Genomic DNA, 22,829 nt, shown 5'->3' with positions numbered 1-22,829 from the left:
GTGAAAACTGTTATTTACTTCGATGTTTTAATTTGTTATTGCTGCATTATTTCACCTACATGATTGTGTTTTCTAAATATTAATGAGCCAAATTGTATTTCTTTATTTTCTCACTTGCGATGGTGAAACATGTACGGTAGTGATACAATTTCCTGCAGGGGTGACCCAACAGCAACTGAATGAATACAATGGGAAAAACATTAAATGTGTAAATGAAACTCACCATGCTCGTCTGTAGTTCCTCCTCCACAAATGTCTTGATGTTTCTAAACCCGTCCTAATGTAACAGAGAAATACAGAGACATTACTAATCCAAACAAACAACCAAAACCTCTACAGGCAGCATGTGCTTCAGTCTCATACACGAGGGCTGCTACGTCCTACAGTGAGCCTGGGCCTGAAGGCTTCACTTCCATTCAAGTGTAATGGAATGTAGGAATAAGGGATTTGCCCTGGATGCAGTAATGTCAGACTGTGAGGGGATGAACATGAAACATCTTATCAGACCTCTCCACGCTTGCGCCCTCGCATGTGTTTCCGACCATGTTTCCCAAGCTTTTACTTTTCACTCTGTTAAAAACAGAGCTTCCTTTTTTCGGCTACCTATGTACAGATGGACGATTCCAGATATGAAGTTGCTGGATTCAGAGGCTACAAACTGGCAAACTGTAGAAAGCAAGTCAGGCATGAATGATAAGATAAGCTAATCTGTTTCGCTCTAATAGATCTAAAGAAAGCAGATAACACTGAACTGAATTAATTCTTAATGTTAGCAGACTGAGCTTAAAAATAAAAGCTGAGTGGTCCGGGCCCCACTGGATAGGCCACGGTCTGCAGGTCACTCTACAAGTTAACCTGTGCTGAATATCAGGCCCAGAGCTACGCTAATTCCTACCTTACTGCAGTGGTTGGAGCAGTCCAGTCTAGTTTTGAATGCATAAAAAAAACATGTAGTGGGACCTAGTCATAACTGAATTCCACCCTTGTGTGTATCGCTGTATTCATGTGAATCATAGACAAGGCCCATAAGCTGACACCAAGATATAATGAAAACTGATGGAGCTGGACTTTGGAGGTGGCAGAGGGAGACAGAAAGCAACTACAGGAGGGGAAAGCATAAGAACAAGAAGGAAATGGCTTTGTCTTCCAAAATCAAAAACAAGTAGCTTAACAGAAGACAAATACTCATTGAAAGCAGATTAGTTTTCACTTGTGGCTTGATTAAGGATACTTAAGTTCACAAACATCAAACAAACCATTCATCAAAACACTGTCAGTGCTGGTAGTGGAAAGATCAAGGCCCAGATAAGCTTGTTTGTTGTACTCTGTGTGTGTGTGTGTGGCTAGCAATCAGACACAGTACTGTAAGAGCAAGAGTAATATGTTTTTAGTGTTTTGGCTGGCAACCAATGAGACTGCATGTCTGTTATCAGTGGTTATTGATCTGTGTGAGGAACTATGGGTTATTTGGCAATAAAAGGCCTAAGCTGCACACTGGGGATACGGACATTGGGGCGGATGGTTAGGTGAGTGCGCGGGCAGCATGTGCACACGGAAGTACAGCTTAGCTGGAGGCTTCAAGTAGGCGTAATGGAGTTTGGAAATCAAAGTGCGAAAAGTGTGCACGTGTGTGCAATTTGTAGCGTGACGGGTCCACTAAAATGACACGCCAGACATGTCTTAAAAATTGAAAGTCTGTCACTAAAAACACTAGCAGAACTCTCTAGAGGTTTTACATTGCTAGTGGGCCGTTTCAACTGTCAAGTTCAGCTGAGAGAGGACTTCTCAGTTTACCAACCACATTCATCTGACCAATGCTGCGGAAAGGTCATACTGAGTTTGATGGTAGTAAGGAAGATGGTTTGCTATTATGAGCTGCTATGGTGACCTGTGCTGCTCACTGGCTGCAATATGTGTAGACTAATTGTCTGTGGCTGTTAATTATTTATTTTTCAATTGTGACAATCTTCCTTTGTGCCTAAAGCTGGCCTTTCTCTTTCCTTTTAGAAGGAGGGAAATTGGCAGCACAGATTAGGCTTCACCATTTCTGTCACACCCATTTGTTAACCCCCTTAACAACTTCTGATGGCACATCCCTGATCCAGGGCTGCACTTAATGCACTTGTATACCGCGGGTTAATTGCTTTATTCCATGTTTTTAATCATTATGAAAACAAATAGAGTGAACAAACCAACCTCTCCCGGGACCTCTTGTTCCGAGGTACTTCCCATTGTAACCCTGTTTCTTCATAGGGATTGTCCATCAACGGCCACTGGAAACAGAGACAGATGCACATACTCAACAGGCCGTTTTTGTGGAAGGCATTTTGACATGTCACAATGGGAAAAGCACAGTTATGAATACTAAAATCAATGATGCTATTTAACTGAGCCCTGGTATTGTTGGCTCACAGTCACACAGCCACTGTTTACTGAGACACTTGAACAGAACAGAGCCATTGTTAATGTTATAAGCAACACCATTGCTTTTACAACTATAAATGTCTGCTGTGAAAATGGTCTATCACAGGGGAAATCACGTACAGAAATTAAAATCTTTTCCCTAACTTTTCAGCTGCATCCATAGAAAGACATGTGGCTGCAGCCCAACGTCCCAACGGTGTCAAAACCTTCCTATCAAGAAAATATCTTATTGTTACCATGGACACGCATGCACGCAAACAACAAATTGCTCCAAGCTACTGCAAAACCAGTGAAGAGAAACCAGTAAGTGTGGTTAAACGAGAGAGAGAGAAAGAGAGGAAATGAAGCCGTTAGCACACAGCTCTGTTTGCATTAACTGTCTAGTTAACAACTGTACTTAATCTCTCCTTAAAATCACTTTAACCGAGCACTAGAATCTGAGACGGATCAAATGATTGCGTCCTACAGCAGCACACTGCAGAGGTCACTGGGCCAGGCTTTGTCTCTGTCACACACACACAAACACACCAGCCTAACTAGATAACAGATAAAAACATATCCAGATGGTAACCCCTACCCCTCGTTTTATCCGCCCATCCCTCTCCAGTCACCTCCCTTCAAAGATGACCTTCTTACTGTCCCAATTAATTGGTACCACTTCTATTGGAGATTTAGAGTAGGACTGCACAATTAATTGAAATATTGACAACAAATGTCACAGCATCATGATTTTAAATCTTTTTTTTTCCCAGTGAAAAGGAAAATTGTGATGCAAGAATGATTATTCCCACTAATCATGAATCATACCTTAAGTGATAGAAAAGTTTTCAACCAGCATACAACTTGATGTCTTTGCGAGGAAAGCTGTAGAAAACCAGAATATTTTGTTTTTGAAAGTACCTGCACTGCCTGTCCCTTTGAGAAATTAACTGCTGCAGCTTTTGTTTAATTTACCGTGAAACCAATTCAATGACCACACAGGCTTTTCAAAGAAACAGATGCTTCTACATACTGTGATATTTTACCTTCCCAGGTTGCCCCTTTTTACATCATAAAACCAAGCACATTCACTGGGAGAAGCCTGACCATAATCCTCTGATGCTCTACTGCACCGGAGCTAAAGTTCATCCAGGCCGGCCACATACCGCCTCTCTGCCCACATCTGCCAGTACAGACTGATTCAGCTGACACAGGCGTATGTGCTGTAGATGGTACAACAAGCTTCATTCACTGTCTACGGACAAATAAACAGCTATGCTAGCTTAGCTCGCAGAGGTCCAAAAATTTCTCACTCCAACTCCAGTGGAAAGTGGTGCTGGAGGAAAAACAATCTAGCTAACAACACAGACTCCATGTTTGCAGAGGGCATACAAAGTAGGCTACAGCACTAGCATGAAGAAGCCTATTTACAAGCAAGCGTCTCATGGCTAATAGACAAAACTTCAAGACCATTAGAGGAAAGACATTACCATAGCCATATAATAAAATAGGCCTTGTGTTCAGTGTCCCAAGTATCCATCTTATGAATGTTTAAAAGTATGTTAATATTAATAGATTGAATAATTGATTACCATTTAGTCTTTAGACAATGCATTTTGATGAACTTGATTCATAATACCTCTACTCTACTTGAATACTGCTAATAAAAAACTAATCATAATCTGAGGATGGACTGTAACTAAGGTGGAGCAAGAGGGTTTTTTCCCCCCACTATTTTTGCTTGAAAACGATGAATCAGTAATCAAAATAGTTGCACGTTTTGTACCAACTAATCAATTAGTTGACAAATTCGGCTCTAATCTGAAGTTTGGTTAGGGCTGGGCTATGAAACTGTTATTATTGCAATATAATTTTCCTCAATATAACTATAGCAAATGTTCAATTTAATTCATTTGAATCAGCAGTACTTTTTCTAGTAAGATATTTATTTTGTGGAGGACTTAGTTTCCTTATGCATATTTGTTAACCTTAGATTTGTGAAATGACCCACTGTTTGGCACGTGTTTGTCATGTTCTGATAATAAAGAAAAGTTTAAAACCACAACTAACCATCTGGTTTTGTCAACTTTCACTCAGGAGCAAATGACTGACATTTATAGTGATAAATATTGTCACAGATTAATATTAATTTTTTTATCGTGATAACATTTTTGGCCATGTTGCCCAAGCCCTTGTTTTGGTTATTAATTACGATGACTTGTGTTTCCTGCTGATATTGACTGCTAAAATTTGGAGAACATGTGTGCCAATGACACCAGCAATGTCCCAAATATTGTCTAGCCTACATATGAAGCAACAACACAGGCTGGCATCAGCTGCATCTTTCATCTGGTGTATTTCCTGTTTAATCTACAACATCAGTGGCCCGGGAGTGCTGCATAGATGAAATTCAATCAGTGAAAGGCTGAGGATGGGAGTGTCGTGTTACATGAAGTAACGCTGTGAGGCACAAACACCCAGTTTCAAGGCCATAATCTCTCAGATGAGAGTCTGTGTGGTAATAACACTGTAAGAAAAGCACAGGCCTGCTATCTCCCTAGGGATGAGACAGTAGTCAACCTCTCCTGCCTCCCTCTGTGCAGACCTACTCCCATTGTTCTCTATGAACAATGAAGCTAGTGTTGAATCCAGGGGCAGACCTGGGCCGACCACTCACACAAGCATGTCTGTTTTCACCTAACACAATACACACTCTATGGCATGAGTTTCACAACAACACGCCTGTAGTGTTATGAGGCCTTATGATGCGTTTGAACCCATAATTTAGATGATGTACGTTTGGAAAATGTAAAAAGGTAAAAAGACATTACAAAATGTTGAGTCTGCATTACATTCATATTATACAAATTTAACAGTAGAGGAGGATAACTACAGAGAGACGTGTCTTTAGTTGAATGCGCTATCCTCAAAACAAACTTACACCAACTAGGCGAGACAAAAGTCCTGTCTGTCACCTTTGACCCTGGAAGTCAAAACAAAATATGAAATGTCACTTCACACTTACACCTCCTTACAACCCTGTCACAAATAAAACTTAAGCCCAAACGACAGCAAAGTACTGACCAAGGTGATCTCAGAGGACGACATCTGCTCATATTTCTCTCCAGCCAAAATAGTTAAGCATAATTTGCACCCACAGAGGTGTTGCCTTTCTGACCCCTTCGTAAATCCCTTGGCCAGATTGTTAAATTGTATTGTAAACACACCAAGCGAAGCAGAATACTCAATAAACCTCAAACTGGCTCTGAATGCAGCTAATTCACACCAGTCGCGTTAGAGGGTGTTTTGACGCAGTGGTGTCCCGTTAGCTTAACAGTCACATATAGCCTGTAGGCGACTGTGGCCAATAGATATTAGTTCGGCCTTATTGTTTATATTCAGGAGTGTAAAATGACTTATCCACTCGGAGAGATATTACAATGAGTCTTTGGCTAAATTCGTTGGGTTAAAAATAGCAGAATCAAACATCCATTTGTTTTTTCAGCCATCCAGGACAGAGGGCACCTGGCTGATCATCACATCTTTCGTTAACGTTTTAACGTCATGTCAGTCTCTGATGGCTAACGTTGTCACTGGGTAACGTTAGCTGACTTAGCTAGCAAAGCTGCTGATATAGCGGTTTACTGTGGTCCTAATCACGGGTGTGGAAGTAAAACAACTCCATGCCATCATTAATGTAGAAGCGAACGTGATTTCTGATGCTGTTGCGTTTTAAATGTTTGACCTCCGCGGGAGACATCTAGCTGAGCTCTAACGTTACCATTGTTGACACAGCGGATATAACGTTATGTTGTTTTCACCACTGGTTACTCGCCAACGCTAACGTAAAAAAAAAAACCTAGTAAAATTGCCAGTGAATCACACGTCCGTTTGCTAAAACATATCATACTGAAATCATGTCATTAAATTATAGATGGGTGATCGGAGAAGGCAATTTACCTGAGCTGATGGATTCCCGTCAATCGTCACTGACTGTCAAACATACAACGGAAATCAGTTTTGATGAAGACCCTCCTCTTTTACTTCCCCCAAAGCTCTGGCCAATCAACAACTGAGATGCTGTAATGAAGGACGAATCAAAATACAGAGCTGGGCGAAACGCCGATGTCCCTCCCACTTACAAGTAACTAAATCGGTGGGTGAGGGACTAAGCTAGTCGATCCATGATTGGACAACAGCAATTATTAACAATTAACTATATTTATATTAACTATAAATGCAGATTCACTTTTGAGCGTTTCAATTACACTTACACGATATGGGACACGGTTGAGAAGAGTAAATATTTGATGTACAATATACTGTATGCAAATATGCAATGCTTAATTATCGATTAATTACATAAATTGTGTTATTTACCAACCGTTGTGCTCCACAGTAATAAAAATAAAAATAAAAATTTAATCATGACTATGATTTAATGCCCACCGAAGCACAGTAGCATTGGTAATATATATCTCCAGATATCAAACCAAGCGGAAAGTGCAATGATTAAAGATTATATAGCCTATGTTGAAATGTTGTAACCACCAAGCTTACCGTTCAAAGTACAACTACAGCAACATCGCCCCCTAGTGTGCACTACCTGCAAGATCACAAGCTGCATTTGGTCTTCAGCAGATATTTTAAAAAAGAAAAATTTTCTCTTCACATGTTTATCAAATAATAAAATCAAACAGTTCCCTTTAAAATACATAATCTTTATTGTGAGGTGAGTAATAGGATTACAGCTCCGCAATGGGCTTGTGGGGCCAGTAGGGATGTTTGACCTTGTCCAACTTAGTCTCAGGGAAGGTGTCGTTGAGGTCCTCGATGGTCATCTGGTCGAAGGGGATCATGTTCTTAAACTTATCCAACTGAGACCAAACACAAAGAGCAGAAAGAGACAGTCAGGGGGGAAAAAAACCCTACCAAGGTTATAAATACAGATTTCATGTGTTTTAGCAACTAATGCAACTAGCATCTCACCTCTTTCTCATACTTAGCAATACGGGCCTTAGATGCTTCCATGTAGACTGATGCACTTTTGTTCTATTAGAGAAAAGTGAAAAAATTACATCTGACAACGCAACAATGACAACAGCATATCATATCACTGATAAAACTGAAAATGAATTCCAGTTGTGATGTCCGTCTCCCTTTAATTTACATGGTCTGTTTTTGTGTTGGGTGAAGTTCATAATTGTCATTATGAAATTCCCACAGTAGTTACATAAATACACATAACTGCCAAATTGGTTTAACTGTAAGCATTTTCAAATTGAAAGTCAAAACATCACAACAGTACAGTAAAACGGAAATTCAGGCCACACATGGATTTGTTTGATGTAAATCACTTACAGCTTCAGCCTCCTGTGAATTGATGGCGCTTGTCTGTGTGTCAACAGGCTCAGGGATCTGCAGGGCTTTGAACTGCATGTAGGAGGAACATTTATGATTTACCACAGTAGCGCAAACCAACTAATGCTTAACAAACTAATGAAATTATGACTCAGCTGTACTACCACCAGTTGTTGTTTTTGTTGTTTTTTTTTGCAGAGGGGCCAAAAAGGAATTCAAGCTGCCTCAATTATTTACTAGCATGGTCACCCTCACAGTTCAGACAAAAAGTAATTTCAAGAGATCCTAAAAGTGACAAGCTGAGATTTGTCAGATTCTATGGCCTCTAAAGACGCCTCCAATGTACAATACTCAAAAAAATAAAGGGAACACTTAAACAACACAATGTAACTCCAAGTCAATCACACTCCTGTGAAATCAAACTGTCCACTTAGGAAGCAACACTGATTGACAATCAATTTCACATGCTGTTGTGCAAATGGAATAGACAACAGGTGGAAATTATAGGCAATTAGCAAGACACCCCCAATAAAGGAGTGGTTCTGCAGGTGGTGACCACAGACCACTTCTCAGTTCCTATGCTTCCTGGCTGATGCTTTGGTCACTTTTGAATGCTGGCAGTGCTTTCACTCTAGTGGTAGCATGAGACGGAGACTACAACCCACACAAGTGGTTCAGGTAGTGCAGCTCATCCAGGATGGCACATCAATGCGAGCTGTGGCAAGAAGGTTTGCTGTGTCTGTCAGCGTAGTGTCCAGAGCATGGAGGCGCTACCAGGAGACAGGCCAGTACGTCAGGAGACGTGGAGGAGGCCGTAGGAGGGCAACAACCCAGCAGCAGGACCGCTACCTCCGCCTTTGTGCAAGGAGGAGCAGGAGGAGCACTGCCAGAGCCCTGCAAAATGACCTCCAGCAGGCCACAAATGTGCATGTGTCTGCTAAACGGTCAGAAACAGACTCCATGAGGGTGGTATGAGAGCCCGACGTCCACAGGTGGGGGTTGTGCTTACAGCCCAACACCGTGCAGGATGTTTGGCATTTGCCAGAGAACACCAAGACTGGCAAATTCGCCACTGGCGCCCTGTGCTCTTCACAGATGAAAGCAGGTTCACACTGAGCACATGTGACAGACGTGACAGAGTCTGGAGACGCCGTGGAGACCCGTTCTGCTGCCTGCAACATCCTCCAGCATGACCGGTTTGGCGGTGGGTCAGTAATGGTGTGGGGTGGCATTTCTTTGGGGGGCCGCACAGCCCTCCATGTGCTCGCCAGAGGTAGCCTGACTGCCATTAGGTACCGAGATGAGATCCTCAGACCCCTTGTGAGACCATATGCTGGTGCGGTTGGCCCTGGGTTCCTCCTAATGCAAGTAAATGCTAGACCTCATGTGGCTGGAGTGTGTCAGCAGTTCCTGCAAGAGGAATGCATTGATGCTATGGACTGGCCCGCCCGTTCCCCAGACCTGAATCCAATTGAGCACATCTGGGACATCATGTCTCGCTCCATCCACCAACGCCACGTTGCACCACAGACTGTCCATGAGTTGACGGATGCTTTAGTCCAGGTCTGGGAGGAGATCCCTCAGGAGACCATCCGGCCACCTCATCAGGAGCATGTCCAGGTGTTGTAGGGAGGTCATACAGGCACATGGAGGCCACACGCACTACTGAGCCTCATTTTGACTTGTTTTAAGGACATTACATCAAAGTTGGATCGGCCTGTAGTGTGGTTTTCCACTTTGATTTTGAGTGTGACTCCAAATCCAGACCTCCATGGGTTGATAAATTTGATTTCCATTGATAATTTGTGTGATTTTGTTGTCAGCACATTCAACTATGTAAAGAAAGGAGTATTTAATGAGATTATTTCATTCATTCAGATCTAGGATGTGCTATTTTAGTGTTCCCTTTATTTTTTTGAGCAGTGTATTTATGCTCCATAGAATTAACCATGTTTAAAATAGGTACCTACAATTACAGAGAAAGTTGCTGTGTAGTGTCAGTAGTGGGATTTTAAACCACATTACATAGAGAGACTGCATAACGATCATGACCTGTTCAATAAACCATTTGAGTAAAACTCACCTTCTTCTCAAACTCATCAACCATTCCGGGTTTGGCCACGGCGCTCCTGTAGTAACTCCAGTCCATGGCTGCAGGAGTCTCTGGCAGGGAGGTCAGTCTGGTATAAAGAGAGAGGACGGAGTTTAACAGCTGACAACGAAGGCACAGTGAGCAAACTAATAGGACATCGAAGAAGCAAATCAGTACAAGAAATTAGCTGTAATGAGCGACTAACAGGAGTAATGTAATAGCTTCATGGTGTGCGCAATTCAAATGCTGTATAAAGAGGATAGTTCTTATAAGAGACCAATTAATAGCCCAATGCAGTTCCCTGATAATGAGGACTTAATAAGAAAGAAGCAAAGTATAATACATAATGGGTATAGGTGCTTCTGTAGGTTGAGCACTTGATCAGTTTGACCAAATTATTATTTTTTTTAAATATTCAAGCGAACAAAGAATTAAAATTGACTTTAGCCCTGATGTGTAAATACAAAAAAGAACATCCACACACACACACAAGCAACTGCACACTGTAAATGGGGTGGTGATACATGGCGCAATGGATAAAACTATGCCTTTGGTGTCAGAGACCTGGGTTCAATCCCCCACTGTGACTCATCCACCATTGTGTCCCTGAGCAAGACACTTAACCCCTAGTTGCTCCAGAAAGCAGAGATAAAAAGCGTCAGCTAAATGAATAAATGTAAATGTTCTTCTACATATTTATATGCAATTGTTGTGCAAAGCTTCTGTCAGGTGAGTAGAGCAACGATTAATCAATTAGTTATTAATTTACTATTAATTTAATCGCCAACTACTTTGATAATTGATTATCACTCGAATTCTTTTTTTAAGGAAAAAAACTATTCAAATTCTCTAATTTCAGCTTCTCAAATGTTAATACTTCTTTACTCCTTTGTGAGAGTAAACTGAATACCTTTGGGTTGTGTACAAAAGACATCATCTTGGGTTTTGGGAAGCACTGATAGACATTTTTCACAATTTTCTAAACCTGGAACAACTAATCAAATAATTGAGAAATGAATCGACAATAAAAATAATTGTTGCAGCCTTACAGGTGAGCAGTGGACACACGACACGGTCATTGAATGGGAGATACATTCCGACAACAGCCGACTCCTTTGAAACGTCCCTCAGATTGATGCTGTTTTGCTTATCAGCAAGAAAACACATTAACCACCAAGTGCTACTGATTTCAATGAATATTCAGTTTGAGAGCATTAGCCAAGACTGAAGTTCAGTACTATAAGACTGATGTTGACTATCTAAAGCAAGTTGTTGGTGTAAAACTAACTTGGCAGCAATGGCGTCACTGCGAGTCTTCAGTGCGTTGAACATGCCCCTCTGGTTGGGCGGAACGCGCTCAGCAAACGCCACCCAGTCAATGGCCTTCAGGGCAACACGACGGCCAGCCATCTTGATGGTCTGGAAAGTAGAATGAATTCTTGTTTAGTCCAAACAAACCCTCATCGAAAAACATCAAAACAATCCAGGCTACATTGGCTGCTAAATGAAATGTGTGTGTACACAGATATGTTTTCAGGTTTTATACACACACACACAAAGTTGCCAGTTTATGGAGGTACACCAAGGTAACACTACTAGAGTCTAGTTCAACAGGCCTGAAATAAATCATATCTTCAATGTTAATGTTCGGGGATATTATTTTTAGAGACATGTCAGTATAATGTAATACAAATCAACATCACCAAATGACGTTAAGTTACATCAACACCTCTCTAAAACTGTTTCAACAAAAACAACCTTAAAGGGGTGAGGACTTATTGCACGGCTGCTGTAATAAGACTACATTAGCTTTAGCTAGGAGTACCTAATTAAGTGGAAACTGAGTGTATGTGGCCAGGTCTTATGGAGCAAGTTAACCATAATGGTAATAATGTGTATTAATGGTGGACGGCGGGGTATATTTTTATTTACACAGTGCTATTTTTAAACGTACATGGAAAAACATTTACATATTGCCGTCAAATGGCTGTAGTGTTACCATTGCCTTTATCATTAAATGAATACTAGCTTTAGCCTAAACACTGACAAGAAAGTGTTCACCTCCAATCTAATATACACGGTGTCATTTCATACTCAATTCAGTATGACAAATTCACTTTTAATGACTGACTCCAGGACCTATGTATCACTATGAGAAAGTATTAAGTTTATGTTAAACCAGGCTGTAAAGTGGCGTTAACGCAGGTAGAAATAAAGACATTAACCCGCAACGTACAGACAGTTAGAGACAGTGACGTTACCAATACAGACAGTAGTCCTACCGCAGAGCCCAAATGGTAAAGCATTTTTTTTTTTTTTTTACAACTAACTTATAAAGATGGTAAAACACATTTCTGACAGGGGCAAGAAATTACAGCGTGCCTTTTACATTTTGTTCAATTTAAGACCCCTGCAAAATTAGCTAACTGCAGCTAGCTCTGTTAGCTTGCTAGCCAAGGTCAGAGTGGTCTCTCTGTAACACCAGGGTTTTCACAAAACACCGACTGAACGTATCGTTTACCGTTGAATCGCGTGCACAACGACAAACGTGTGAGCTGCACAAACCATAAACAGAATTTAAACAGAAATTTCATTAGATGTTCTTTCATTCAGTAAACCGCCCGCTAGTGTACTCACCTCGCTGTTAAGTGTAGTAGTGACAGGAGGAGAACGGAACAGCGGAAGTGCTTTTTCTTCGTCAGGAGCAGGAGCATCCGCGAGGCCGCCACCGCCTCCTGCTGGGCGGACAGACGGCCTACAGCGAGTTACACTGCCGTCAGTTGTTCATCGAAAGCTCATACAGAAGGATACACCTGTAACTGAAGGCTATATTTGCACTTAACTGCTTTAATGGGAGAAAAATTTACTTTTCTTTAGCATATAAAGGCGACGCGGGAAGGTAACGAGAACAAAAGAGCAATGAGAAAAGTTGTTTTAGGCTATTTAAAAAATGTATCATGTGTTAAACATTAGCAAATATAGTCCGTGGTTGCGAGAACAAAGGTAACAGTTAACCCACTGGTAGGCTACAGAGTGACAGTGTAACTACTCTGCACCAATGTGTTACAAGTGAGTAGCCTACCTAACAATAGGCAGAATCAATAAAATGCACCACGTAAGGTGGGTCACTAGAAATCTAATTTCCCCCAGTTCTATCGTGCTGATCCTCGGTGCTCCTTTGGCACATATCAATATTTCTGTAACTATTAGCCTATAACAACATACGCAGGAGAACATCTTGAGGTGAATTGCAACAACACCCGCCACATTTTTACAATTGCACTAAAACGCGTCAGTCTTATTGGAAATGTTGTTTATTGGACATGGGATATGTGTGTATAGTCTTCCAAGCGCCCGTTGTAGCTATCTTCTTTGGGACAACACACATTTGCGTTGGTATTCCACACGTCTGACATTACAAGAAGAAAAAAATGTTGAAACGTCAAACAATTGTCTGGGACGCCAAAGAAGGCATGGTTACGTTAAAATATTACAAATCTTTTTTACTTTAACAGAATAATTATTGTCTTATTAGGCTCATTTTGAAATCTCCCAGACAAATTATTTCCAAAGTGTTCAATAAGTCAAATAAGCTGCAGTCTGCACGCTATTTTGAACGGAAGTTGTGCAAAGCAAATGGCACGATATTGGAAAAATTTACATTATTACTGGGCGATTTTCAAATTAAATAATAATAACAATTATGTAGGTCAGGCCATGAAGTTTTTGGCAGTCAACGGTGGTTGACGTTTGGCATGCTCACCAAGAACAGATAATGCTCATTAAAAATAACATTAATAAACAAGTCTGAGTCTGTGATACCTGTGATGAAGTCATATTTCGTTTTTTGTACCCAGCAAACCGACAGGCCTACTAGTAATTATTTAAATTAAAAACAAAAATCAGTGATAAAGGTTGCAAAAGGAGTCAGCCACTTCCAGGTCTTGAATAATGTTTATTTACTAAAATCAGTTATTACAAGTAACTGAACATTTAGATAGAGTGATGTATGTACACAGTACAGATACAAAGATATTCAATAAATACTGATTTTCCAGCTGCTCTTCAGGCTGCAGGGCTTCATGAACACTACACATTTTATTTACATTTACAGCAAAACACCTCAAAGAAAAAAATCTATTGTCATTCCCATAAAGGCCACGTTGTGAAAGAAAAACAGAGAGATCTAATACACGTGTTTTTTTCTAAAATATATTTTCTCCATTTTTACAAAATATAGAAATCGTGACAGGAACTGCTGTAAGGCAAACATCCAAACAGCAACTCTGCAGTTTATCCAGAAACAGTCAATGCTGAATGAGGAGAAATACTTCAAGTGATACACTGGTCTTAAGGCACTGACACCATTTAAGTACTTTTCTGTTGGTTTTAAAACACATTTCCCCCTGCTTCAGTAGAGCATTGCCTTCATGTCTGGACACTTTAAATGTCCATTTACGGAAACTACAGCGCAGCAAGGCGGATGGACTGGAATGAGATATTTAAAAACCCGACAATGACTTTTGGATTATTGCCTCAGTAATTTCGGCCTGTGAATCCACAATCCACAAAACTGGAAGCTGTCTTAAAATGAGGAGAGCAAGTCAACTCACTTCGCCCAGTTACGCACACAATTATATATCAAAATGTGTCCCATTTTTTTCAGTTTTTTTCTGTTCTGGAGGTTAGAACATTTCTCTAAACTCCAAATTGAAAAAAAACAAAAATGTTTCCCGAGATGTAGAAAACGCACCATCCTCTTTCTTAAGTGTATTGCAACCGTAAAACCACACATGCACACACAGTAATACTAAGACAAATAGTACATCCCATAAGTGACGGGTCCACTGAACAGTCCTGGGACCGGCAGACTAGGCCTCGGGAAGGCGTTTGACGGGCCCCATGTAGGAGACCCCATGTGCGCTCCAAGGGGGAACGGCAGCGCGAATGCGGGCAGGACAGGCTTAGAGGCCAGTTTAAACTTTTCCAGCTCGGCCTCCTGCAGTCTCTTGGCTTTGGCCCTCCTGTTCTGAAACCAAATTTTGACCTGAGTCTCCGTCAGGTTGAGAGAGTTGGAGAACTCGGCTCTCTCGGCGATGGAGAGGTACTGCTTCTGGCGAAACTTGCGCTCCAGCGCCAGCAGCTGGGAGGTAGTGAAGGGCGTGCGAGGTTTCCTGTTGTTTTTGTGTTTCCTTAAAGTGCACTGAGTTGGACTCGAGCTCCCTGAGAAAATTACAAAGAAAAATAGCTGAAGTTAGATCATTTGGAAGCTTACTTGTTGTCGGGGTCCTTGATCATCACAGCAGGTGAACACATGAGCCTTCAATATTAAATGCAAACACAATCATGATGCAGCAAGTAATCACACATACATGCTTTACAAGATTTTTGTTGACAAATGAAGCTTCTATATTAATCTGCATCACAAACTGATCATATTCAGTCGTGAAAGGATTCATTGCAAGGTTTAATCACGCTATCACCCTCATATTTTCTTCTCTTTTTTTGCCTTGCATATACCACCTGCATCTGCGGGTAAATATTAAATATATTAAGAGATACATAGACTAAAAATACAAGAACGAATAATCTGGCAAAGAAAAATAAAGTAGCAGCCAAATGCGCTTCAAGTGCTCAGTGGCACATGTAAGACAATAAAAGGCTAAATGCCAGAAATAAATATAGCCTATGCGCAGCCTGTATAGCTAAGGGCAATATTAATATTACTGTGAGACAACAAGGGACTTTTCCTTTTATGTAACTACAGTACAACGACACATATTCTTTGCAGCCTTGACTATCTACAGTGGAGGATGAATGCAAGCACTGTGTCCTTGTTTGAAAGTTTGTAAAACCTTCAGGACAGCAGAGGGACGGACTTACGAGACGGAGTGGAAAAGGAGGACGTCTGGAACCAAGTGCTCTGATCTTTCTCACAAAACTGCGGACTGTCCTCGCAGGAACTACTGGAAACACCCTGCGAGCTCTCCGCGGAAACCTTCCTCTCCGCGTAAAGAGTCCTCGGAGAGAACTGCGCGCCTTGCCCGGCCACGGGCTTCGGCTGGACCACTGCTAAGTCTGAGGGGGGATACGAAGTCCGACAGGTGGCCTTCTTGGAAATCAATGACTCGACGCTAAACGGGAGGCTGCTCCGCGGGTGTTTGTATCCTTTCTCTGATTTGGTCATGTCTTTAGGTTGAAGTTCCTCGCCCTCCGTGTCCGTCTCCTCTTTTTGATGAAGCTGTTTGGCGTCTTGGGACGGCGACCCCTGCGCAGGATTCATCATGATACAAGGGGATGGGGCCATGCACCTCCGTGTGGCCCGTTCTGAGGAATGGAGTTGCTGAGATGTACGGTGTCCAATATGCTTCTCTGCGCTTACAGCGGTGCCCAGTAGCTTTTACGCGCTGTACGGGGTCGCCTATAAAAGGACAGGGGCTGGTCCCCCCGCCCCGCTCCCACCAATCAGCTCGTCAAGTTGGCTTCGTGACGTCTCCGAGTGTGGCTTTGATTGGCCCGCTGCCTTCCAAGGGAACTTCAAGAGGCCTTTGAAAGGAAGGAGAAGTTAATCATACAGACCCCATGCGGAGCCGGGCCATTGATGGCCCTCACAAAGTAGCTTAGACCAATTTTAGCGCAATTAACCAGTGGGGAGGACTCTCTTGACCATTTACACCCATTAGCCGGGCACTCCATCCGCACTAGTCACTGAATTATCCTCCTACTGTAAAGCTGAGCGTGAACAAAAGGATTCACAAGTCAATATCAAAGTCATACTTTTTTCCCCCCCAAAGAAGATGCGAAACATATTGTAAATCCAAACATTAAAATAGCCTACTGCACACGGCAATAAATTTAGCCTAGATAAACCAACAGGCAGCAAAAAGTAGAAATGACAGTCTGGGGCGGAGGGGGGGCCAAGAGAAACAATTAAACTGAAAATCTAATTAGGTGAGAAAAGGTGCGCAACCGGGATAGAAATTGATTAGGTATGAGTGTTGGTCACACAGCATTACAGCAATTTAAGGCTTGTCATGAGCTCTTCTCGCTCCACAATGGCCTCAGTTGAGAAGCAACAGGCGTTTTCTTTTTCCAGGTCATACTATTTAATAAGCCAGACAAGTTGTGTTTTGCAAGGCGCCAGGCTCGGCGGGATCAAAAAGGGAGATACCTCGGGGAGAAAAGGCAACGGTTAACTCCACTTAACCAATTGTCCTCCAAATATTTCATAGTCCACTGCATGGCGCTGGGAGGAAGCAGGCGCTGACAGTTAACTGTTTCACGTCTAGTCGAATTTAATTCATTTCGACAAGTGCTATTAAACGTTTACAGCAGCGATACAAAATCATCAATATCACAACAGCACCATTGCGTATCTCTCGCAACAGGAGAAAGGTACGTATTAAAAAGTAGTAGCCTACCTGAATCGAGTTTATTGTAATTTGAATCTATTTGTACTAATCGTGGGAAAATGCTTCACATGTGCCATTTTTGTGCATGATCTGTTGTCACCTTTCAGACAGTTACTGCTGAAAGAAAGTTCATTTTGCAACACCACAGCGTCTATGACAAGTGAAAGTCCTGCATTCAAAATTTAAGGAAAGGTATATTATCAGCAGCATATAGGCCTGAGTATTAAAAGTAAAGGTAGGGCATTATACAGAATACCCCCATTCAGTGTCATATTATCTAATCTATTACATTAGTGGTCCATTATTATTTTCATTATCTCACAATTATTTCCCTCGGAGAAGCTCATTACTTTGCAACAGGAGACATCACCTCCCTTAAATTTCATGATGTCTGTAATCTAAATTCCTCCCTTTCAACACATCCAAGCCGACACATCGCATTAGATGTGTCGACCGCTTGCTGTGGCCTCCTGGACATCATCAGTCCAAGACCCCACTGAGAGCTCCGCCATCGACAGCACTATCAAATAGATGATTAAGAAGAAGGTTAAGTGAGCAGTTTTAACTTCTCTATTTTACTCCACCTAATTGCATTATTAGTCTTCTTCATGCTTACTTTCTCAATTGGATGAAACAATTAATAATTAACCTATTTGATTGGCCTTGTTCAGAAACCACAAGTAGTTGGTTGTGTTTTGCAGCCCTGTCTCGCAGCATATGCCTGTAGCTGGCATATGTAGCTGGCATGCAAGAGATTGACAAAATTCTTTATTGAGATCATTAATGGCCGGCCTCTTGAAAGCCCTCAGGTGTAAAGGACAAGTTACGCCTCATCAGGTGAGAGGCACATCTTTGGCTGGTGATTTAACTTGAGTAAATCCTGATGTGGAGTTCGCTCCTTCATTTTCTATCTGACAAAGCCGACCCTCTGTCTCCCCACACGCCGGGGCCTCTCGTCACCCAGCTGGTTTGGGTTTAAATCCCGTGTACCCTTTCCCTCTATCTCATCTCCATAGTGTCGTGCAAGAATCGGATGAGTGTCGGACTGCGGAGCACACGGACTCATACAGAGATTTATCCGATACAGGTACACTCAGAGATAAATCCACACAAGAAGTACAGTTACCTCTCCTCCCCTGGTGTTTGGCCAGTGTATTTAGCTTCTGGGCCCCCTCTCCCCTACCCCAAAAGACATTTCTGTAACAGCATGCAGGCGGGGGAACTGTGTCAGAAGGTGTTAGCGAGTTTGAAAGCAGATCTGTCCTTCAAGGTCAGCGCAAGCTCGATGGGAATCACTTTCCCCTCAGCTGACACCAGAAATGAAAACCTTTTCACTTTTTTGGGACATACGGGGGGCCATTTACTCTAATGCTTCAATGAAACCACTTGGCCACTTCATAAAGTGCAAGGGCCAAGTGAGAGAACAACTGTAAGCTTTTAACGTGAGTCTCATATCACACGTTTGGTTTCTTGGTCAAAAAGAGCGTTTCAAGGCTCGACTCCTCAGGTGAACCAGCTGATGAACCCAGACTTAGTGGGAGTCCAGGTGAGCTGTTTTCTGTCCTCCATCAACAGTGTGTGAATTCCCTGCTGTAACGAGGTCCTCTGCCAAACAGACAGATCATTTAGAGGAGCGGGCGAGCTGCGGAACCCAATCCCTGTGAGATGTGTCGACAGTGGCACAAAGACCTGTAGCTACAGGCCCCAACGAGATGGACACTTTGCTGACATGACAGTGCAGATGAGGACAAGCGAGTGTCCTGACACGTCACTCACACGCTGCTCTCACTTTTCTTGTCTGATATCAGCAGGAGGAGGGTGGAATATTGTGCAAAAGTTGCGCAAAGTTGTCCGCCTCAAGTAATCAGATGTTAGGTGTGTGGGGACGTTTAGTCTTCATCTCTGCATGAAAGCGAGAGGTAACTATCTATCCTTCCATGTTTTACTTTAACACTCTGCCTCTGTCAACACCTCAACCTGTTTGCCTTCCTCACATGGTGACCAGCACGGCACTCTCCGTTTAACAGCAGTTTAAATAGCTGTTCTAGGGGTTGCTCAACGTTGTGGAAAAATATCTTGACCTTTTATTTGACTTAACAAGTTGATCCAATCCACATCAGACCGGCTTCAGTCCTGCACTTAAATGCTGGTTTGACATTTTCTGCCAAAGCCACTTCCTCTTGTGGCATCAGAGTGCCCTGTGTTTGAATGCAGGGTAATGAGGGAAATATTCTCGCCGTGCTGAAGTGAAGGAAGCAAAATTGCCGTCATCGTGGCTTCTTTTTTGGGCTGTAAAAAAGCAATCAGGGGATGTCCTGTTATAGCTGCTGTTTTTAACTCAAACCTAAACACAGCAGGGTTTGTTTCTTTCGACTGTGGTGGTGGAATTTGCATTTTGAACTCATATACATATGGCTAAATTTTTTTGAAACATCTATAACACTGTTTCCCACTATAGCATCTTCAAAAACAGATGTTTTTTCGCTGAGAGGGTTCCTCCTGAACTCTTCTGTCAATACATATCGTTAAGGAGGAAAAACCACAAGAGGTGACAATGCAATCGGCAATTTTTGTCTGGCTTGCCGTCGGCCATAGAAATCCACATTCTTGAGGAAAGTCTAGAGACAATGCGAGTGGGTGAGTTAGGTTGAGGACCAGAGGACGAGGAACTTTGTGTGGCTACTCTGTGGTCTCATTCACAAACCGAAGAATGTCGCCACAATCTCATACGCTCTTAGCAGCCAAAGCTGTGATGCAGTAGATTTGTGAAAAAAAACCAAGGCAGCAGCATCAATTTTCTCTTTTACTGCTGGCTTCAGATCCCAGGGAGGCCAAAACCAGCAACTATTGTATAAATTACAGCAATTTGGTATGTATTATATGAAATCTTTTCTTCTGCAAGTCATAAAAATTTTGGAAATATTTGCTGGTATTTAAAGTAGGGGAGAAAAAACGTGAAATTTGTTGCAACAAATTCTCTTTTTGTTTCATTTCATCATTAAATTTAATAAGACCCTAACTGAGATGATTATTCACTCTTTATTGTTGAGTGCAGCTAAATTTACAGTTCTCCTACAGTCAAATTCAACTTAATCACAGATAGATTACATTGATCGTTTGTAGATGTCTCATTTTATTGCTCTGGAAAGGAAATGGAAACAATAATCATCTCACCAATAATGACAGAAACTGGTACAATTTCAAGACAATTATTTCCAGGCATTTTATACCATAACATGTAATAATGAAAAACTCCCTAAGTAGATTGGTTACCGGAAATCTTAACTGGCAGTTACTTATCATTTTTGGGCTAAATTGATGTTTCTTCATTTTTGGACTCCTGCACTTTGAGGACACATACGTTTAAATTAGCTCAGATCATAATTTCCTTAATTTTTATATTATTTTTTTTTAAATGATCGTTTGTTACTTGTTTCAGCTGTATTTTTTTTACTGACTCATATTAATCTTTTATAAGTCAAAAACAGTGTTAAAGTCAAAGCGGCTGAACACAGTGTAGATCCAAATTGTCAATGCCTGTCTGATATTAATAATGTTATTGCAGGCATCAAAGGTCGGAACAAATGTGTGTGTGTGTGTGTGTGTTTGAATATCCCAAGATTACAATTTCAAAGTCCTCCCCATGAGAGGACGAACAATGGAGAGGGTGGGATGTTAAAAAAGCGGGGTCTCTTTCAAATAAACAAGCATGGGTTGATCCTGAATAGGGCTGCTACCGAGCAGCCGGATTGGTTCTCAGAAGATCGAGAGCAGCGACTGTTCAGGCTTTCCTCTTCTCCTCCTCCCAAATGAACTGACGTAGTAAACACAAACAACCTGATAGAGCCTCGCAACTATAACTTAGCACTTTGCTCCATTTCTTTACCCCAACTTTTATCTCTTCTGTACTCCCCTTTTCTCTCCATCTGAAGAGAGCGTGGACGGGAAAGTAGATGGGGGGTAAGAGATCCCCTTTTTTTGTGCCATTGCTTAATGAGCCTGAAAATACAATTGCACTGTTCTGACTGTGAAGGTAGCCTGCAGGCTAGTGTAAATTAGCAGCGCGAGGAAGCCCAGAGGGCTGAGTCTTGCTGAGCGGCCAGAATAGAGAGATGTGGTGAGAGGGGAAAATCCTGTTAGGGCCATGCATGTGGAGGAATCACGGTGCGTTTTCGACCCGACTGGAGCCGACAGGGCCACTTGTTGCAGTGGCGAACCCCAGCTCTGTGGCAATCTCTCACTGCAAGCAGTATGAGATTTATTGAAGCTTCACCATAGCCATGTGTATTAGCATCTGTGATGTGAGATGTCAGTTGTTTGTCATATTTCGAACCCATAATTCCAGTTAGTTCCACACAATGGCTCTTTTGAGCCGCTACTACAATCATCATTCAATTTAATTTTCTATTCTTCTGTAGAGTCCAAGGAGAGAAGCGAGAGCCTCCCACATTGCATATGTCCTCTCGTGAGCTCAGGGTGCTCTTTTGACCGCTCCGCTAGGCATCTGCTGCCCATAGTTCGGCTATATCTGCATTCTAATGCACATATCCTGCTGGGATGTTAACTTTAGGCCCTCTGTAATTGATGGCTTCCACACTTCAGCTGAGTCCCCCCCCCCTTTCCTTCTCCCTGCCGATTGTTGGTATATCTCTGTGGTTTGGGGGTCTTTCAGTCAACCATTGTTCTTTTATGGAGGAATTATAATAGACTAAAGGAGAGGGAGAAAAGAAAAGAGAGAAGGGGGGAAGGAGGGGAGGGGATAAAAAGAGAGTCGCTGCTGATATTTAGTGAACTCCAAAGGGGGAGTTTTCATTCTCATTCTGCAAGTTTGGCACATGCCTTCTGTTACTAAGTGGCAGTGCATTGAAAGAGCGCCTTGCATTTCCCATTCTGTGGCTCTGCTAGGTGCCTAGACTTACAACCCTGGCAGCTGTTGGGTCTTCTATGCAGCTATAGACTCCTCTCCACAGGTGAGCTCCCCTACCAAACTCCAAGTCTCCACTTCACTCAATAGGGCCTTTTTCAAGTCTTTTATCAGTGGGGAAAGGCTGACTTTATGTGTGCCACTCACAGAACCGCAATTCATGGTTCTCAAGATTGCAATTTATGTTATTCATTGTGTTACACATGCAGTTTAATTCAGCGCGGGGGGGGGTGATTTATATCTCGCTTTAGCATCATCTTGTCAGGCTCAATTGGATGCAAGACGTACACATATCTTTTCAAAGCCTGTGTAGACAGTAATTACAGTACCCACAAACAAACAAACACAAGCGTCATAGAAACAAACTGGGGGCCTATCTCAAGGAATCAGCTTTACAAAAGCAAAGCAGTGAAAATATAGTGCAGCACATCTGAAGAACAATGAAAAAAGCAAAATAACTTTCACATCAAATTCTCCCAAATTTGCCACAATATAATATACTGCATACAGTATGTGTTTATGTGATATGCTAGCCAAAGTGGCCAGTGGTTGGGTCTGTATTTCTCTATAGCCACAATTGCTTTAAAAGCTATTGGCTGCATCGGTAAACCACTCTAAATGATGTTGTTTTGGTTTG

The 22,829-nt window shown here is 42.0% G+C and overlaps 3 protein-coding genes across 8 annotated transcripts in view; all 3 read right to left on the bottom strand.

The window, feature by feature from the left end:
• Positions 1-6,442, bottom strand: part of pnpla6 (patatin-like phospholipase domain containing 6) — a 29,709-nt gene extending 23,267 nt beyond the window's left edge. For all 6 annotated transcript variants that reach the window (XM_038713940.1, XM_038713943.1, XM_038713942.1 and 3 more), the window contains exons 1-3: positions 6,364-6,442; positions 2,197-2,273; positions 224-277 (exon numbers count right to left, since the gene is read on the bottom strand). In XM_038713940.1, coding sequence (XP_038569868.1) covers positions 224-277; positions 2,197-2,232 — 90 coding nt within the window. In that variant the 5' untranslated portion in view covers positions 2,233-2,273; positions 6,364-6,442. The remainder of the gene's footprint in view (positions 1-223; positions 278-2,196; positions 2,274-6,363) is intronic.
• A 661-nt stretch (positions 6,443-7,103) lies between these two features.
• LOC119899395 (ATP synthase subunit d, mitochondrial-like) lies at positions 7,104-12,591 on the bottom strand. Its single transcript, XM_038713946.1, has 6 exons — positions 12,494-12,591; positions 11,145-11,275; positions 9,848-9,944; positions 7,765-7,836; positions 7,393-7,455; positions 7,104-7,280 (listed from the first exon to the last, which is right to left on the bottom strand). The coding sequence occupies exons 2-6, from the start codon at positions 11,264-11,266 to the stop codon at positions 7,149-7,151; spliced, it is 486 nt and encodes a 161-aa protein (XP_038569874.1). The 5' UTR covers positions 11,267-11,275; positions 12,494-12,591; the 3' UTR covers positions 7,104-7,148.
• Positions 12,592-13,795: 1,204 nt separating this feature from the next.
• Positions 13,796-16,235, bottom strand: LOC119899393 (homeobox protein MSH-C-like). Its single transcript, XM_038713939.1, has 2 exons — positions 15,740-16,235; positions 13,796-15,079 (listed from the first exon to the last, which is right to left on the bottom strand). Exons 1-2 carry the CDS (start codon positions 16,161-16,163, stop codon positions 14,667-14,669), a joined length of 837 nt encoding a protein of 278 aa, XP_038569867.1. The 5' UTR covers positions 16,164-16,235; the 3' UTR covers positions 13,796-14,666.
• Positions 16,236-22,829: the final 6,594 nt, after the last annotated feature.

The sequence above is a fragment of the Micropterus salmoides genome, unplaced genomic scaffold (genome assembly GCF_014851395.1).
Source record: "Micropterus salmoides isolate LMB-PRFRI ecotype aquatic unplaced genomic scaffold, ASM1485139v1 Ms_hic_scaffold_12, whole genome shotgun sequence".
Taxonomy (NCBI): Eukaryota; Metazoa; Chordata; class Actinopteri; order Centrarchiformes; family Centrarchidae; genus Micropterus; species Micropterus salmoides.
This window is presented reverse-complemented; position numbering and strand designations above follow the sequence as displayed.

What these genes read in the sequence shown, in the direction of transcription:
- LOC119899395 (XM_038713946.1), bottom strand. Translation starts at nt 11,266, where the DNA reads ATGGCTGGCCGTCGTGTTGCCCTGAAGGCCATTGACTGGGTGGCGTTT. An exon ending in AGTGACGCCATTGCTGCCAA is followed by an intron (nt 9,945 to 11,144) that starts GTTAGTTTTACA and finishes TCTTTATACCAG; the next exon opens with ACTGACCTCCCTGCCAGAGA. An exon ending in ATTCACAGGAGGCTGAAGCT is followed by an intron (nt 7,456 to 7,764) that starts GTAAGTGATTTA and finishes TTTCTCTAATAG; the next exon opens with AACAAAAGTGCATCAGTCTA.
- LOC119899393 (XM_038713939.1), bottom strand. Translation starts at nt 16,163, where the DNA reads ATGGCCCCATCCCCTTGTATCATGATGAATCCTGCGCAGGGGTCGCCG. An exon ending in CTCCTTTTCCACTCCGTCTC is followed by an intron (nt 15,080 to 15,739) that starts GTAAGTCCGTCC and finishes TAATTTTCTCAG; the next exon opens with GGAGCTCGAGTCCAACTCAG.